We start from the raw sequence: 20488 nt of genomic DNA, 5'->3' as shown, positions 1-20488 counted from the left end.
TTTTTTACTTTCTTGAGAACTAATCAATAACAGGCTGTCTAAAATAATAACAAAGAGCTGCTTGATGTCAACTTCGTTTCTTACATCCAGCTGGCGGATGTTGTTTGAATTTTACCTAAATGCATGGCATCAATTGATGCTTTGCGCTTTGTTAAATTGGTCATAAATCCGCCATGTGTGTTTGTATAATGCGTTTGTGTGTGTATGTGTGTGTGTGTGTGTGTGTGTGTAAGTGTTATGTTTTTGTTGTGTGTTGATGGCGTAATCACAATATCCAATTCCAGCTTTGCATACGGCTGTGTCATTATCCTTCGTGTGCATTTCCACCGATAATGCGAGCATGCGATTTGTTAAATGGGAGCCATCTATATTCATGTTTTCGTCCAACCAGGTCATCAATCACATGATTTGTTGCTGTCCAACGATTGGATATTTCTTAACAAATGTAAACACGTTGCTTTGTTTACAATTGTTATAAACCTATCCATGTGTCAAGCTGAACAAAATGACCAATCGTGATGTTAGAGATTTTAAAAAGCTGTGAACACTTTTCACTATGCGGGTCACTTTGAGCACATTTTGCAATGTGACCAATGACCTCGAGCACATGTAATACATAGAATGCTCTTGGCCAAGGAGTTCACAACATTGCCATCCGGAAGTATAACGGATCAACACACAAACTCTGTGTAACCATGAACTTTTATAGTCTGATTAATACAGTTTAGTGATAACAACTCACAAACGCGGATGGCAAAAACAATAACAAAGGCCTGAGTGACGTCATCTGCATACTATCTATACAGATCATGCCCATTATCATCTCGACACTTTTGTCTACCAATTGATTATATGCGCTTCGGTAAAATAATAACAGCATCCGCCAGTCGGATATAACATACCAACACACAAAACTATGTGTTACCATAGACGTTTATAGATAATATGCGCTTGGCTAAGAGGCTCACAACATTGCCATCCGGAAATATAACGGACCAACACTCAAAACTATGTGTAACCATGATCGTTTATAGTCTGGTTTATTCAGTTTAGTGAGAATTATTCATAGATATGGGTGGCAAAAGGCAGCAACAAAGGCCTGAGTGACGTCATCTTCGTTCTATCTATAGTCAGATTGATAGAATTCAGTGAGAACTGCTCATTGTAACGGCTGTCTAAAAACAATAACAAAGAGCTGATTGACGCTGGGAATTTTTTTTTCTTGTATTCATTTTTCTGTTTTGTTTGCCACTGTTTCATACACACACACATTTCTTTTTTCAGATCTTTATCTTACACATGGGTGCCAGTTTCCCGGTTCATGTCGGAATTCCGGTTTCGCGATATCTTGAAGTCAAATACTTCCGGTTTCAGTGTTTTGAGTTAAAAAATTGTGTCAATATGTTTGCTGTGTAATCATTTAATAATGGTATAAAAACGGTGATGAAATAAGAGTAAAGTTTAGGCCGCATTTTCAGTAGGAACATTTTCAGGTTTGGCAAAGTGTGGAGATTTTAGTTTCAGGTTTCAGCACTTCTTCCTGCTGGCACCCATGATCTTACACCAGTGCCTGCTCCCCAACGTGTCCCTTTGACATGTAACCTCATGGCCTCCTTGTCATTTTACGTCTTTTCCAGTGGTCCAACAGTGGCCCCACCCAATGCCGACTTGTGTTTCCGGTGTGGCCGAGTCGTCTACATGGCCGAACGAATCGCTGGGGGATCCAAGGTTTGTCACTCTTGTCATCATACTGCAAAGGAAACATAGGATGGAACAATTGAAGAGCCCAGTGCTAAAAGCACTTAAGTCACAGGGAGTTAGTTTTGAAAAAATGGAGGTTAAAATTTGGATTCGGCTATATAGAATATACAGAAAATATAAAAATAGTAGTATTGTGATAGGGGATTTAGATTTTTATTTGTCGTGAAAATAATTAGATTCAGTAGTCTGATGTCACACCGCCCAGCAACGGCGGCCATCTTGGTTCTAAACAAAGAAAATCATTACTTTTTATTCTTCAAGCTGGCTAGAACTTTTCATATGCCTTGTGACCAGAATGTGTAAAAGTCAAAACATGATCAAATTCATGTTTTTTTTTTTCCCCTCTGGATACGCTTTTGTGCTCGCTGGAGAAATATTTCATAAGGGCGTCAGCAATTGTTCCGATAGTTTAGCGCCAGTTGCTAAGTTACCATGCGTCATTACGAGGGAAGTGACGGAAGTGACGTTACCACTGTTGAAGAGTAGTGGTGAGTGAACTATAATAATAATAATAATAATAATATAATAATTTAATAATAATAATAATAATAATACTTTATTGCATCCCAAAAAGGAAATTTTTTGTACAGACGTGTTATAATTTACATAATAAGATAAAAAATACAATGGAAATAGGATGTATAATATATGAAAAAGGAGTAGCTCCATTACCAGAGCTGCGCTTTATAATATGAATAATTTCAACACTGTAAAATAGTCAAAACTGTCACTATAAATTAAAAATTGAAAAGATTGCAAAACAAATAAATTAATAATTTAATATTTACATTTTTTGAAACTAAAAATGCGAAATAATTGTATAAAATGATTATTGCTTGTTGTTATAAAGCCTAATACTGGACGGCAGAAATGATTTTCGGTGTCTCTCTGTTTTCGTTGAAATAGAGAAAGGGCGACCACTTCTTTCTGACATAATAACTGATGGTCTTAGTGGATGATACTGGTCATTTAATATTTTAGTTATTTTATTTATACAAAATTTCTCGTATAAAAGATCTACATCGTCAACATCATTTATATAGCGTTTAATAGATTTTTTAATATTTGAATTTATTTTGTTCCTTTCCACTGCTAAGCAATTGCCTCCCCAAGCTGTTATACAAAATGACAAAACACTTTCGATTACTGCTCTATAAAATAATGTGCAGAGGGTTTTATCTATTCTAAACTGAGAGAGTTTTGATAAAAAATATGTACGTCTGCACATCTTATGCCTAATTATTTTCAAGTGTTCATCCCACTTGAGCCTGTCATAAATTGTTACACCAAGGTATTTGTAGTGAGGAACTCGCTGGACGAATTGGTCCTTTAATTTTAACGGTTCTATCGGTTCCTTCACTCTCCTAAAGTCAATCACTAGCTCCTTTGTCTTGCTTATGTTAAGCTCTAGGTGGTGGGCATCACACCAAGACACAAATCTATCAATTTCTTGCCTATAAGCCACTTCGTTGCCATTTGTTATGAGGCCTTGAAGAGCGGTGTCATCTGCAAACTTTATCAAAGGTACACTCAGGTTTTGACTTCTACAGTCATTCGTGTATATTGTGAATAATACAGGGGACAATACACAACCTTGAGGAGCACCAGTATTTGTAGTTATACAGGAAGATATATTTTGTCCTAATTGAACATATTGTGCTCTCTCCGTAAGAAATTCGAGCACCCAAGCAATTATATACTTGTTTAGATTCAGACTAGTCAATTTTTGAACAACCAACTGAGGTTGCATTGTATTGAACGCTGAAGAAAAATCTGCGAAAAGCAATCTGCAATAGCTCTTAGCGTGATCTAGATGCCTGTAGATGTTGTTTGTAAACAGCAAAATGGCATCCTCTACGCCACGTCCTGGTTTGTAAGCAAATTGATGACTATCACTCAATGGCATAAACTGGTTCCTAATTTTAACAAGAACAAGTTTTTCTAAAGATTTCATGACTATCGAAGTCAGTGCAACAGGTCTGAGATCGTTCATAGATTCAAGTTTTTCTTTTTTGGAACAGGAATAATTTTTGAAGTTTTCCAAATTTCAGGGATCGAAACGCATTGGAGGGACCAGTTAAAAATATGTGTATAAATGGGGGACAGTTGATGGGCACATTCTTTTAATAATTTTCCTTTCAATCCATCCGGCCCAGCAGCCTTCCTCTCGTTTAGTTTCGAAAATACGAATCTCGTTTCTTCTTCACTGACCTCAATAGTCATTTCATCTTCCAAAGCCCTGTCTAATTTATGTTTTTCATTTTCAATATCAAATTTGTTTGCTGTGTCAAAACGTGAATAAAATTTATTTAGAGTTTCAATTTCGATATCTTCAGATATAATCGTGGGCTTTGGATTATAGTTAACAGCAGTTTTAAGCCCCGCCACGTGTCCCGTATATCCCCAGAAGAAAAGCATTTTTCAATTTTATTTTTGTACTTGTCTCTACAACTGGATATTACTCTCTTTATCTCTTTTTGTTTTGTTTTCAGATCTTTTTTGTTTCCACTAGTAAAGAGAGTTTTCTTTTGGTTCAATAAAAGTTTTAAATCTTTTGTTATCCAAGGCTTGTTGTTAGGATAATATTTTATTTCTTTTTACAAGACACGAGCTGTTCACAGAATTTTAAATACTCACTCACACAGTCATTCAGCTCATCCACACTATCACATGATTCGATAAAAACATTCCAGTCAGTGCATTCAAAACAACCACGCAAATCTTCACACACACTTCCGTTCCAGATCTGTACACTTTTCTTTACTGGTTTTACACGTTTAAAAACAGGGCGGTAGGTGGGGGGTAGCAAGAGCATGCAGTGGTCAGATAAACCCAATGGGGCACGGGGTAAACATTTGTAACTATTTTTAATATTACACAGGAATAAATCTAATGTTTTTTTGTCCCTTGTCTCGCAGTCCACGTATTGATGAAGTCCCGGGAGAGTGAAATCTTTACAGTGACCATCAATACGGCATCGGGCGACTTCATTTGAATGTCCTGTATTTCTTTCTTCAAAATATTTTTCGCTGTGTTGTTGTCTGATGATGGTGGAATGTAGACGTTGATGATGATGACATGAGTAAATTCCCGGGGTAGATAATAAGGTCGTGACGAAACAGTAATAAATTCAATATAATCGTCACAATACATTTTCTTTATTTGACAATTATTGGGGTGGCACCATTTGTTGTTAATATATGTGCACACCCCACCCCCAGTTCGTTTATTTACATTAGTCCGATCTCCTCGAAATAGTGAGTATTGTTCAATATCAAAACATGATGGTATGTGAGGAGAGAGCCAAGTCTCTGTTAAAGCTATTATGGAGGCTTGACGATAGTCATTATTGTAACGACACAGTGAAAACAGTTCATCAATTTTATTCTTTAATGATCTTACATTACCTGTCACTACACAGGGTAAAAATGGACGAAAAGGCCGTCTGTTGAATTTTGTTTTTATTCCTCCTTTTCTCCCCCCTCTTTCTTACTTTAATAAACGATGTGTCAATAGTGGGTGGTGGGGGTGACACGGGTTGGAGGGATCGGAGAGTCTCTGGAGTATATATTATCGATAGGCTTTTGGCAGCAAAATCACAGGCTAAAACACCATTTATGCTTATAAATATACTAATAAATATAAAAATCAGGAACAATATATACTTCACATCCATTTTGAATAAAAATTAGGCGTAAATTCCGGCGATTGAATGATAAATGAATAAAAATATGTGTAGAAATAGGTAAACATTCACAACATTCATAATAATAATAATAATAATAATAAGATATTTATAAAGCGCACACTTTCACTCAAAGTTGCTCAGGGCGCTAACTGAGGTGATTATGATTTAAGCTTATCACTAATTAGCTACAAATCATGACGGTGTGAAATATGTACTTTTAGTTCTGGGGTCTTCAATTTTCTTTGGAGTAAGATATAATAAAATAGCTAGCACTGGTTTCCATGCATTTTATTGTCCAATTATTATGCTTGTTATTTATACATTTATTATCTACCATTGCATTTTTTTTCTCTTTATATTTAGTCTATTCTAATTTAATCCTTATGAACAGTTTTTGAGGTCTTCTAATATGGCACGCGCCTTCAGACTGGAGGTTCCCTGGTTCAAGTCTTGCTGTCGGTGATGCAACGTTGACTCCTAGGAAGTGGCTCTTTACTCATATTTTCTCATTATTCTCCTTTGATTTTCTTTCTCTTCTCTTTTTTTCGTCCTTTTCTTTTAACCTCCGAAATGAGAGATATATCCAAAATTTGACGTCATTATGTTAGTTTGATTTTTTTTAAAAGTTTATATTTGTCTATTTTTATTTGATTGTTATCTCCTTTATATTTATTGATTATCATTTTTTAAAATTAATTTATCCCCTAAACCATTGGATTGTTTCTGTCCTGTCAACGTTGCAATTACAGAAACTGACTTCTAATCAATATGTAGCTTTTCTACATTTATCTGTTGTTTGTGTCTTACAATGTTCATTGTTCACCCCACAGTTCTTTCATAAAGGTTGTTTCAAGTGTAACACATGCTCTGTCAGTCTGGACTCGAACCGACTCAGTGTCAGGGAGGATGAAATATACTGTGGCCGTAAGTCAAATAAAATCAGATTTTTAGCCCACTTTTTATCAACCATTATAATTTTCTTTTAAAGTCCTTCAGAGCCCTTCGGCCCATGGAGCCGGAGTTCATCCTGGTTTCCATAGCATGAAGCGGACAATAGCAATTGCTTGCTATCCTTTGAATAGGACAATAGTCTATTGCAAAGTACTTTCCACCAAATCTATCAGACTCAGCTACCCATTCATTGGTGGATGGACAGGGGGGCCAGAAAAAAATCTTGGATCCAGTGCTTGTTTCTGGATGAGATTTTTAAGTGATCTGAAACCAATGCACTGATAGTATATTCTTGGAATCTACATCTGTTCCCTATTTGAATCAGCCCCCTTTGTCTTACTTTTTCTATTGTGCTTTAAATTGTAAATCTAGAATATTTTGACTGTCCTATTTTCTTCCTTTTTTACTAGCACTGAAATGACCTAAATGTGTCGCAAGCGCTGTATCACCGTTCACCCTCTCCTTACCAGCCATAGGAAAATCGTAACGATGCAACCGACAATTTTCTCGTTCTGATTTCTCTTGTATATCCCAGAGTTTAAAGAAATGCTTTGATTACAGCTATAAATACTAAACACTGTATTGTAGAGTTCATTTTGCTGAATAACATTCTGTACAGAACACACTTGTTACTTTTTTGTTTGATTAGGAAAAGTCTATTTTTGTGTTGAGTGGGTGTGAATTTTCAGGGGAAATTCTAAAAATGGCTGGTAAAGAGAGAGTTAAAAAAAAAAAATCAAAAAAAAATCATCTCTTACTGTTGTTTCAGCTTGTTATGGCAAGAACTTTGGACCCAAAGGTTACGGGTTTGCAGGAGGCGCTGGGGGTCTGTCCATGGACACAGGCAAGCTGGACGACACACCAACCAGGTAATCCTTCAGACCTGTCTATTATAGGGAATGAGATTAGTGGAAGAGTAGGGTCCCTTGATTGGATGTCACCGATGCAGAAGTTATTTGTAAACAAACCAACTACAAGCCAAGCGCTCCTAATGCTAACGTTGATTATGATATGCATTTTTGTACAGAAATATGAATAATAATTTTTTTATTAGGAGCTCCTGGCTTGTAGTTGGTTTGTTTACAAATAACTTCTCCACCGGCGACGTCCAATCAAGGGACGCTACTCTTCCGCTAATCTCATTCCCTATAAGAATGAATGAAGTTGACACCACTCGTCACTCGGTTCTTTGTGCAGCGATGTGGTCTAGTGGTATGACACTCGCTTTTGGATCAGAAGGTCCTGGGTTCGAGCCTTGCTTGGTGTATTGTCGAGTCCTTTGAAAAGACTCTTTACTCACAATCTCTCACCGTGCTCAGGTGTAAAACGAGTACCTGGCTGTTGACAGTTTTGTCTCTGTCTGGAGAATAAAAAAAATTATAATATCGCCTAACATGTGTCATGTCTTGTTCTACATGTTATGTGTTGCTGTTGGTCAGGGACCCTTTATAAAGCGCTTTGAGCACGTTCAGTGGGCATTGCGCTATATAAAAGCTCAAGTTTGTTTTTTTAAAAATTGTTTTGAGACCACAATTATTGATGCTATATGTTAAGGTAAAATACAACATCGGCCAGCCAGATATAACATACCATTGCACAAACCGAACTACATAAAATACTCACCTTATCTGTCGGCTAGATCAATCCTACCAATACGCAAAACATTGTGTAGCATATTTTAAAACATTAAAATCCCCCCTTTATTCATCCCATAGGGGATATTTGTATCTAGGATCTATTCCGGTTGTCGCCAGTGGCCTGGATGAAACTGATGAAGGCACATAAATAGCCTGTTTGAAACAACCGTCGGCGAATATTAAGTTGTGGTTATGCTTTGAATATTCATGAGCACATCGAATACTGTTCTGTACATTATTATCCCCAGAAGGTGGTTGGTTAGTTGATGATGGAAGCTAATTGATGCTATGCGTTTAAGTAATATAATCACAACTTCTACCTGCCAGATGAAATGCAACAACAGTCAAATTGTAATGTGTAACCTTGATTGTTTATGGTCTGTCTGATTGATAGATTTTTTGAGAAAACAATAGCCAAGTGGGGGGGGGGGTCTAAAAACAAATACAAGCTGAGTGAAGTCAACTTCATTCTTTCTACACAACTGCTGGAATAGCCCAGGCGACAGCCGCAGTGTAGCGCCGCAAACTGAGCTAGGGCCAGGTGACTTTCACTAGGCCACACAACGTAGTGGGTATTCGAACTCGGTACCTTTTGGGTATGAAGCAAAGACCGTTAACCGCTGAGCCAAGCTGTCCCATGTAATATTTAAAGGTTATAAGAATGAAATTTGGTGAGAGTAATTCATCCAAGTGGGTGGTCTAAAAACAAGAACAATTAAAGCTGAGTGATGAAGTGACGTCAATTTCATCCAGTCTATTGATGCTGTGCGTTTAGATGAAATGTTTACAATATCCACCAGCAGTATATAATAATGCAATGACTTAGAAAGCCGTTGAAGCGAAATGTAGTCAGCATTTGTAGCGTAGCACTACAATACTGACTACATTTGGTTTTATTTGATTTCAACGTTCCTTAGTATATTGTATTGCTGATAAAGGGTTTGTACCCGAAACGTCCATTGTCTGCACTCTTCCTATCCGAAGCCTTTTCATTTTCACCTTGTCGTTAGTTCTTAAACGTTTAAAACTAGACTAAGCTCTTCATCATTTTTATTCCCCAGTCACATTCCGGCCACGGCCAAAGCTCACCTGGCCCCTCTGATGGACAATGGGGAGAAGGAGGGAGAAGGGGATGGGGGCTGGACGGACAACAAGGAGAGATGCAATCGATGCAAGAAAGTTGTTTATTTTGCCGAGAGGGTGGCCAGTCATGGACAGGTTAGTACGTTTGTAAAAAGCTAAGCTACCTTAAAACGGCTATATGGTTTAATGGTATGGCACTTGCCTTCAAATCGGAAGGTCCTGGGTTCAAGTCCCGACTGGCACATAGTTGAGTCCTTGGACAAGCCTCTTTACTCATACTCTCTCACCGTACTCAGGTGTAAAATGAATACCCAGTCATTAACAGCGTTGTGTCTGTCCAGGAAAAAATTGTAATATTGCCTAACAGGTGTCAGGTTTCGTCTTATATGTTAAATGTTGCTGTTGTCTAGGGACCCCTTGGAAAGTTCTTTGAGCACATTTAGTGGATATTGCGCTATATAAAAGTTTAAGTTGTTGTAAAACAGGACAAAATTATGAAGGGTTGGGGGTCTTTTGACCTCCCATAGTGGGCAGGTGGTCACTTGCTGTGTCTTCTATCCCTTCTCCTCCTCCTCCTTCCCCTCCTCCTCCTCCTCCTTCTTCTTCATTTGAATGTATTCCTCTTGTGCCTGTGTCTGGATGAGACTTATATGTGATCTCAAACTAAGTACATTGGAATCTACATCTGATCTCTATTTGTTCCCAGTTCCCCTTTCGTCTTACTTTTTCTTGGCAGTTGTAATTCAAATTATAGAACTTTTCACTATCCCATTTTCTTCCTTTTTACTGACGCTGATATGACCTAAACAGTGATGCCAAAACTCCGGTTTCACCGGAAAAAACTCCGGTCTGGAGCAAAAAATTCCGGGCTCCGGGCAACTTCCGTCAAATTCCGGTGAGGTCAATTTGTTCCAAGGATACCCCCCCCCCCCCCCCTTTCCAACCACCACATCATCACTGCCACTAGTATTACAAACATCATCACTACCACTACTACTGCAACCACCACCACCACATCATCATCACTACCACTACTACTACAACCACCACCACATCATCATCACTACCACAACTACTACAATCACCACCACCACATCATCATCACTACCACAAATACCATCACTATTACAATCACCACCACCACATCATCATCACTACCACTACTACTATAACCACCATCACCATATCATCATCACTACCACTACTTCTACAACCACCACCACCACCACCACCACCACCACCACATCATCATCACTACCACTACTACTACAACCACATCGTCATCACTACAACTACTACTGTACCCACCACCACCACATCATCATCACTGCAACTACCACAACTACTACAGCCACCACAATCACATCGTCATCACTACCACTACTACTGCAACCACCACCACCACATCATCATCACTGCAACAACCACCACTACGACATCATCATCACTACTGCTATAACCACCACCACCACATCATCACTACCACTACTACAACCACCACCACCACCACTACATCATCAACCACTACTACAACAACCATCACCACCACATCATCATTACCACTACTACTACAACCACCACCACATCATCACTACTGAAACGAAAAGCCGTGCCTTTAGTTGTTCAGTGAACTCAACCTGACCGCATGCCTTACCACCCAGTCAGCCCCCTTCGCCTTTGTGGGGGCGTGACCTCGGGGTCATGATAACAATTACCTGTTGAATGATTGTTACTCCCAGTCATTACGCGTGTTTGTTTACTTTGTAAACCTGCTATCCCAAGTTTAATTTGATCATGAACGCAAAGAAATTGACAGAAAGAAAATATTTAGAAAATACTGAGTATTATGATATAAATTCGATTCTCATAGTGTTAGTTGAAAGGAAGTTATTGTTAATTATAAATTACTCATATTTTGAGAAATAATTAACTTATTTTTAACTTTACCCCCAAATTGCAAAAAAAAAACGACACGCTCAAATGCAATAAAACTTGGTTCAATTTAAAGACAAACATTAAGAGAATTTACTTACGTCGTCTCTAAATGGACTTGTCAATCAATTCATAGTAATAGCCGTTTATATTTGGGATACCGTAATTGTTTCGTATAAGTCACCAAAGTACACAATGAAGACAATCTTTTCTCACAGTTTGAATAACAGAAAACATAGATAATTCCAAATTCCGGGATGGTTTTAAACATTTATTTGTACAAAACGTAAATGATGTGTATTATCTATCTGACTTTATGTGTTTATGTGTATTTATTGCAATACTGTCTGTCGGCGTGAGCGTATGTGTGTTCAAGACGTAGGAGAGGGAGGTGGGGGGGGGGGGGGGGGGGGGGGGGGGGGGGGAGACAGAAAGAAAGAGATAGAGATAAATAAAATAGATAGATAGATAGACAAGAGAGAGAAGATAAAGAGATAGAGATAAATAAAATAGAAGAGAGAGAGAGAGAGAGAGAAGAGAGAGAGAGAGAGAGAGAGAGAGAGAGAGAGAGAGAGAGAGAGAGAGAGAGAGAACTAAAATGGGGGGAAAACATGATTCTCAGGAGAGGGAGGGAATCCAAACTCCTGCTCTATTATGTCACTTTTCTTTCAGTCAAAAGTCACATTATAATTTCAAATTGTTTAGGTGTCTCTACCTGTCTAATACTTTGTAAACTGTCCTGTATTGTTTCTTGATAATTTAATTGATATTTTCTGTCGTTCTTTTCTAATCTTATCTTCTATTCTGGTACATGAGACTGTAAGTCAGGGGAAACTTGAAGAAGACTGGTTGTCATAACATTGTCTACTGTGATTTCTGTGGAGTGTGATGAATGTGTGTCTTGCGTTGTGTCTAAGGTTTGAATGTCACTTGACTGCCTATCTTTAATGCAGCCGACTCGTATGTTGGTAAATGTTTCACACACATTGCACATTGTAATGTCACTGGGGACAAAATCTGTCCACAAATGCTGACTGTTTTTTACAATAGTCCGGGAGTTTATTAAAAACTCTTCTCCTTTATATACTTTCATTTATTTTGATTCTTTTTACACATTTGTAACATATCACTTTTGAATGTGTTGTTTCTAAGTCTTTTCCAATATCAATATCAAATAACAAAAGTATTTCACATTTGAAATCATTACACAGTAATCTTTAGCAGTTACGTTTTTTTTCTTTTTGAGTGAGTGCTGTATAGCCACATACACTACAAAGTTCATTTAAAGATTTCATGTGGGTCTCTAAAGTGTGATCCGTTTTCCTGTATGTGCATTGCAAGAAAAAAAATATTATAAAAGATTAAAAGACAAGTCCATTAAACGGTTTTAATCATTAAAAAGCCCAGAGAATGTTAGATGCGCCGATACAACTTTTTAAAAAATTGGTTGTGTCAAAAGTTTTATATTAATTAAAAAAAAAAATAAATAGCTCCTGTAATTGATTTTATTCATTGAGTTTTTCAGATGTAAATAACTAAAGAACTAATCACAGCAGAATAATGAAACCCAGACACAAATATCAAACAAGAAAAATGCAGTTATATCCAAGCTTTGAAAAATATGTTGTGAATTTAAAAGAGGAGTAGCAGTAGACTGAAAACAGGAAATGCCGTTACTCAATTTATATGTTTTTGGAACGTAATGCATTGTATGCAGCTTTACCTGCAGGATTGACCGCTTGACCCTGAGGTCAACCTGACCTAAACCGTGAGTAAAGGCTCGCTCAGGCACGTAATTCGTGGGTGTGTATACTACTACTACAACCACCACCACCACATGATTACCACTACTAATACAAAAAACCACCACTACCAGTTCATCATCACTACCATTTGTACTACAACCATCATCACCACCACATCATCATCACTACCACCACCACTACTACAACCACCACCACATCATCATCACTAACATTTGTACTACAACCATCATCACCACGTCATCATCACTACCACCACTACTACAACCACCACCACATCATTATCACTACCACTACTACTGCAAGCACCACCACCACCTCATCTTCATCACTACCACCACTGCTACTACTACAACTACCACCACCACCACCACCACATCGTCATCACTACCACTACTACTACTCCTACCACTACAACATCATCATCATCATCATCACTACCACTACTACTACAACCACCAGCAGCACATCATCATCACGACCACTACTACTACAACCACCACCACCACATCATCATCACTACCACTAATACTACAACCACCACTACCACATTATCATCACTACCATTTGTACTATAACCACCATCACCACCACATCAACATCACTACCACCACTATTACAACCACCACCACATCATTATCATCACGACCACAACTACTACAACCACTATACCACCACCACATCATCATCACTACAACTACTACTACAACAACCACTATCACATCTTCATCATTACTACCACTACTACAATAACCACCAACAGTCTGCAGTGAATGAGACAAATCATCGAAAGTGTCTGGAGTTGTACAATCCAACTGTGCCTCCAGTTACTTTCAATAATTTGGCAATACCAAACACTACCACCAGTACTACAATCTCTACCATAAAGTTTTGGCGCTTTACTTCATTTGAAATAAGGAAACTTTGGGATTGTATTTGGCAATGTGTTTATGTATCATAATATAATTCTAATCTGTTATCTATTTAGAACTATACAATATTTAAACACAATGCCAAATACCATTCCAATTCCTTTTTCTTGTGTGCGGAAATTCCTCTTTCGGCATTGAAATTCCTACGAGTGGTGCCTGAAACTCCTGTGAGCCAAATTTAAAGTTGGCGTCTCTGCCTAAATGTGTTACAAGTGCCGTAAAACCCTTCAAAGCAAACAAACAAAACAATATGTTATGTTCCAACCATCTTCATCTTCCATGGGTTTTTACTTTGCCAGATTTACCACAAGGCTTGCTTCAAATGCCAAAACTGTAATAAAAGTCTGGACTCCACCACCCTGACAGAACACGATGGGGAAATCTACTGTAAATGTAAGTCTTGGATATGAATATAAAAATACTTCAGAGTCAAAGGGCCCCTGGAAGAAAATTAAAATTGACGCCCTTCCGCCACGGTATCATAGTGTAAATGTTGCTGCTCGAAGCTCGAAGAAATAAATAATAGCGTGAAGTTGAATGTAAGCTTCAATTGAATTACAAAAACAGATCAAATGAACATCATCTCATTCATCTGTGGTGTTTCAATCATCCTGTTTTGTTGATAAAGGGGAAACCCGAAACGTTCATTTGATCTGTTTTTGTAATTACATTGAAGCTTACATTCAACTTCACGTTATCATAAGACATCGTTGCTTAGGCATTCCATGATGGAATATAGATAATTCATTAAACAAGATGTCTGATGTCAACAGGAATCACCTACGTAGTCCAAGTGAGCAAATTGGGGGTTTAATAATCTTCCCAAGGAAAAAAACCAAAGTGCCTGAAGCGGGACCCGAACTTGGGCCCTTCTGGATCACAGTGCAATGCTTTAACCACTCAGCCACTTCGCTTCCATAGACCCCCCTGGCACCTCGAGTTTATCCTGCTTTCTGTTGTGCTAAACGGACAAGTAACAATTCAGGGATGCTCTTTTCTAGCTAATAAATAACAATGCGTAATTGAATGTAACCTTCAATTTAATGTACGAAAACAGACAAAATGGACGTTTTGGGTTTCCCCTTTATCAACAAAACAGGATGAATGAAAGAAACACTACAGACGAATGAGATAATGTGGTAGTGGCGTTGTTAAAGTGAATAAACAAAAACATTGATGGGGCAGGAAATAGTATGCTCCTTTGTAAGGAAGCACAAATGAAAATAGAACAATAGATAAAGGGGCACAATTAATTAAGTCAAAAGAGGGGATGCTTTTTCTAGCTAAAGCAATTGCAATAAAGCTGGACACAGGCAATGGGTGATTCTTTGACAAATGGGTAGAGATTTAATTCTTAATACACTCGACACAAAGCGAAAGATTTGAACAAGTGTGTCTGAAAGGTGCCAGACAGACAAAGCAAGAAAGAGAAAGACAAGAAAAAAAACCATCCCAAAAAATCAGTTGACCTCAACTGGGGATCGAACCTCAGACCTTCTGATTACCAGTAGCACATCTGACCAGTAATTAGAAGGTATGAGGTTCGATCCCCAGTCGACGTAGACTGATTTTTTGAGATGTTTTTTTTTTCTTGTATTTTTCTTTCTTGCTGTGTCTGACACCTTTCAGACACACTTGTTCAGATCTTTACCTTACACAGGTGTCTACTCCTTAATTTCTTAATTCAATACAAAGCCCATCTTCAAGGTCATTTTATACATTTCAATATGTCTATTCTGGGTGGGGATCCTGACCTCCCATAGCAGGCAGGGAGGTACATACTGTGTCTTCTATCCCCTTATATCTGTTATCCAACATGCTTTCTGTCTTTGTCTCTGAATGAGATTACTTGGTTTTGTCCTGGCACTGGCCGGAATCCTAGCTGGGAGGGAAACAGTCAAATGCATAGTTATTGTTTTGGGAGATGATATTTTTTTCCTTGTAAATCATCTCTCTGTTATGATTATTATTTTTATTTTGAATATATAATGTAAGCATTTGAGTGTGTTCCTCTTTGTTGGATTTTGTGCTTGTGTCTGGATGAGACTTGTAGGTGATCTCAAACTTAGTACATTGGTGGTGTGCTCTTGGAATCTACATCTGATCCCTATTTGTTCTCAATTCCCCTTTGTCTTACTTTTTCTTGGGTGCTTTAATTGTAATTCTAGAACTTTTTACTATCCCATTTTCTTCCTTTTTACTGGCGCTGATATGACCTTAATGTGTTGTAAGCACCGTAAAACCCTTAAAACCAAAACAAAACAAAAACAAATATGTCTATTGAAACAAAAAGAATAAGCCAATAAGACAACATTCTAATGATAAATTTTTCTAGATTTGGCGACTTATAATTGGAATGTTCAGAAGCAAACAGACTGGTTTCAAATCTGGGTGGAGTCCAGTTTATCTAATCTTTGCATACTGATCAATACACTTGTCAAATGAACATTCTTTCCAAACTCTATTTTTTCTTATTTAGTTAAAATTACCAACATCTTAATACCAGCTATAATCATGATGATGTGATGATGACGATGACAACGATGATGATGATGGTGGTGATGATGATGACGACTATGGCGACGATGATTATGATGATGATGTGATGATGATGATGACGGCGATGACGACGATCATGATGATGATATGATGGTGATGATGATGACGATGATGATGGTGATGGTGATGTGATGGTGATGATGCCGACGATGACGATGATGATGATGGTGATGGTGATGATGATGATGTGGATAATGATGATGATGATGATGATAGCGCCACACCCCAACCAAGCAGGCTCTTGGCACTTTACATGTGAGAGTAAGACGTAAAGATAACAGTTACTACATATCTAATTACACCAATGTTTTACAACAGTAAACTCAAGACGCGTTTATTTACCCTTACAACAAACATATAAGTTGTTTCATGATTTACTTTTTTTTACTCACAAAAAAGGTAATATCAGACCCGCCAACTTGAAAATTTTAAAATTTGTAGTTTTTAGGAGATGAAAATAATAGTGCTACAGTTAACTTTATAGATCAACAATTTACCATCACAATGATTAAATAACACTTCAAGATCCTTATAATTATGTACTTTAACATGAACTTTCATTTTTAATAAGTTTTATTGGCTTAGAAATGTTAAAGAAATTGGAAATTGGAGCCGAAATCAGACGTGCTTAGTACTACGAAAAATTGGTAGAAATACAAATTTTTGGCTCTAGCTACAGAACTGCATTTGCTTCATTGACTCAATAGATCTTGTTGAAAAGGAAAGTTAAATTCCGTAGAAACTATATTCAGGACTTTGAACCATTTTTGGATCTTGCTGAGAACAAGTTAATTTTTCTATTTTTCCCTTGGAAACTACGATTTTTTGAAATTTCAAGTTAAAAAAAAGTGTTCAAAGTAATTGGTAGGCCTGTAGTATTGAATTTAATATTTTTTGGAATATCAGGCAATCTATCATCTTTAAAAATGCTTCTGGTTTGATGTTATAGATTGTATGCGCTAGGCTAAGAAGCTCACAACATTGCCATCTGGAAGTATAACGGACCAACACACAAAACTATGTGTAGCTTTAAACATTTGTAGTCTGGTTAATACAGTTTAGTGAGAATTACTCATAGACGCGGATGGCAAAAAAAAATAACAAAGACCCAATTGACATCAACTTCATTCTATCTATAATTTTGTTACAATCCCCCCCCCCCCCCCCCCCCCCCTCTTCTTGTTCTGTTTCAGCTTGCTATGGCCGTTCATTTGGACCCAAAGGATTCGGATATGGAAACTCGGTGGTGTCTGAACAAGCCTGAGATGGAGGGAATATTTGATATTTGTGATATATACTGTATGTATATATATATCACCACGTGGAACAGGCAGGACTACTTTCATCATTGTAACTCTTGTCCTTGTTCTGATGAATTACTACGCCTACCAACGAGAATTTGTAACATGAAGAAATCCTAAGCTTTATCTTAATATTTTTTAGGGGTGGGGAAGATATGGTAGAGAGTCCCATTTAAAAAAAAAAAAATTTTGTGTGGGAAAATGTTATTTGACAAGTTAATTGCAGTACTCTGAAAGAACTTGTGTATTTAAGAATTTGGCCCTGCAAATATTATGGATCAATATAAATGTCCCTCATCTTGGCAAAAATTTTCAAACCTGGGACTTCACGAAGTGGCCAAATAACCCTACACATGTTTTGAATGAAATAACTAAGTGCATTACAAGTTTATTATAATTCTCAATTTTATTAAATGAACCCCCCCCCCCCCCCCCCTCTTTTTATTTATTTATTTATTTATTTACTTATTTTTAACATTTTTTAAAGAAAGTTTTACATTCTTATCATACGTCTTTTATTTTTTATAGGCCTGGGTAGAGAGATCCACTTGGTGGAAGTTGTATGAACAAATTATTTCTCACCAAAATATTCTTCTATCGGCACATTTCCAATATTTTGAAAGTTAAGTTTGATCTGATGGAAATTAAATACGTTATGCGGCATGTCATAGGCCGTCAATATTTAAATGTCATTAATTTAACTTTTCTCTTTTTGCTTTAGTCAACGGCCGAGTGATGCATAAAAACCAGACTATGCTAAATTAGTTTCTCATTTGGCTATTTTGTAATTTTATGTCAATATGTTTTTCTTATTATGGATAATTATTTCTGGTGTTAAATGTTGTATTCTTTCATGATATTTCCAATGGACGCCAAATGTCTGAGCCTTTCCATTTAGGTCATTCTTTATATTTGTTTTCATTTATATTAAAACTTTATTTCGATAACATTTTCCTAAATCTTTTGACTTCTATTCTATTTATTTTTAGGTTGGATGGGAGCATCACCCTTGAATCATATACCTATGATGTTCGCATGGGTGTACGATCCGATAGTGATGTCGTTTCTTCTTCTCTTTACTAGCCTATCCTGCTTCTTTGGTTTGTGATTGTATTTTTGACAGGGGATATTTTTTTTCTGTAAATCTTCTGCCTGTTTGTTCTTGGTTATTTATAATTTAGCTTATGATATCTTTAGGTTATGATTTTGATTTACATTTGTACTATTTTTGTTAGATTGCTTGTTTTTTTGTTTCAGCGGTCTCTCATATAACCTCAATTGTGTTGGAAGAGACCTAAAGCAACAAACAAACAAAAAAATATTTATTTTTAAAATTTTTATTTTTCATGTTTTAGTATCAATGGCAAAAAAAGATGGTGATTTTAAAATGCAACATTCCCTGATTTATTCTGAAAGTGATTGCTAAATCATGATTTCCATGTTTTTATCTTTTATTTTTTGTTGTTGTTGTTGATATATTATTTCTTTTATAACAAAAGTCTTTTTTTTTTTTAATGCGTCAAGACCGACTGATATTCCATGTTGATCTACTTGTTACCACAAACCACATTCCATGATTTCTATGTAGACCTTTTTTGGTACCAAATATTTCACACTCATTCTTTATATTTTACTAATCAATTATTTTTTTTTGTCTCAAATCTGTGTCTCATAATATTTTGGATGTCGTAGTTTATGTATTCCTCCAGCTTGCCTCCCATGGAAAGGGGACGGACCAAGAGAAAGAAAAAAAAAAAAAATGAAAGAAAAAGAAAAAGATCCACCTAAGTTGTTCATTTGTGTGACGTTGATTGTTGATATGTGACCTTCCATCTCAAAGCAGTGTTATGTCAACGTTGACAAGGCGTGTTGGAAATTGATTTTGTGGCCAAAAATATTCATTCATCATCATTGCCTTTTTCACCCTGAGTCAGGGTATAGGCCACAGACAAACAGTTTCCATCCTTCTCTATCTTGAGCTAACTTTTTAATCTAGTCCCAATACAATATCTCTTTGGCAGACACAACGCTGTTGATGGCCAGGTACTCATTTTACACCTGAGTACAGTGAGACAATGAGCGTAAAGAGCCTTTTCCAAGAACTCAACTATGCGCCGAGTGAGGGTCAAACCTAGGATCTTCTGATCCGAAAGCGAGTATCATACCACAAAATCACATAGCCTTAAAAACAAACAAACAAACAAACAAACAAACATAATACCGTTTTTGAGATGGTTTGTCATGTATTATTATTATAGTCTCAGCCAGAATCTAGAATTGGAATTTCCATTTGGATCTCATGTCTCATTGGTTTGATTGAGTCAGACTGTAGGGGTTCCAGTTACCTCACTTTACAAGCAAAGGGGCTTTAATCAATCTTTTTTCCAGACCCCCTTAAGTCTTTAAGATCTTTGAGATATACTATTAGTGTCCTATCAAAAGGATATCAAGCAATTGATATTGTTCATTTAAGATTGCAGAAAGTGGAATAAACTTCGGCTCCATGAGCCTCATTGTTCTGAAAGACGTACTACTTAGATCTTAGTCCTTGACATTCCACCTTGGTTCTGAGACCCATGCTCATCATGGGGTAACGTGGCTCAGCAGTACAGTCTTTGCTTCCTACCTGAAAGGTACCAAATTTGATCACCCGCCACTGCTCTGTGTGGCCATGAGCAAGTCACCTCGCCTTAGCTCAATTTGCGGCACTACATTTTGGCTGATGCCTGGGTTATTCCAGTCTTCCCTTGGAATAGACCCTAGATATAAAATTCCCCTATGGGATAAATAAAGGAAATTTTTTTTTTTAAAATTATTTTTGTCATCCGTCTTTTAGTATATAAGATCCATCTATAATCCGTATATAAGGAAGTATAGTGGA

General features: G+C 37.1%; 1 protein-coding gene across 1 annotated transcript in view; it reads left to right on the top strand.

The window, feature by feature from the left end:
• Positions 1-19385, top strand: part of LOC144978892 (cysteine and glycine-rich protein 2-like) — a 37820-nt gene extending 18435 nt beyond the window's left edge. The window contains exons 4-9 of the mRNA XM_078925486.1: positions 1638-1728; positions 6280-6373; positions 7170-7269; positions 9099-9255; positions 14047-14140; positions 17500-19385. Of these exons, the coding sequence (XP_078781612.1) occupies positions 1638-1728; positions 6280-6373; positions 7170-7269; positions 9099-9255; positions 14047-14140; positions 17500-17570 (607 nt within the window). The 3' untranslated portion in view covers positions 17571-19385. The remainder of the gene's footprint in view (positions 1-1637; positions 1729-6279; positions 6374-7169; positions 7270-9098; positions 9256-14046; positions 14141-17499) is intronic.
• Positions 19386-20488: the final 1103 nt, after the last annotated feature.

The sequence above is a fragment of the Berghia stephanieae genome, chromosome 8 (genome assembly GCF_034508935.2).
Source record: "Berghia stephanieae isolate SIO BIC M18660-M18661 chromosome 8, UCSD_Bste_1.3, whole genome shotgun sequence".
NCBI classification, from domain to species: domain Eukaryota; kingdom Metazoa; phylum Mollusca; class Gastropoda; order Nudibranchia; family Aeolidiidae; genus Berghia; species Berghia stephanieae.
Note: the sequence above shows the minus strand (reverse complement) of the source record. Positions and strands in the feature narration are given on the sequence as shown.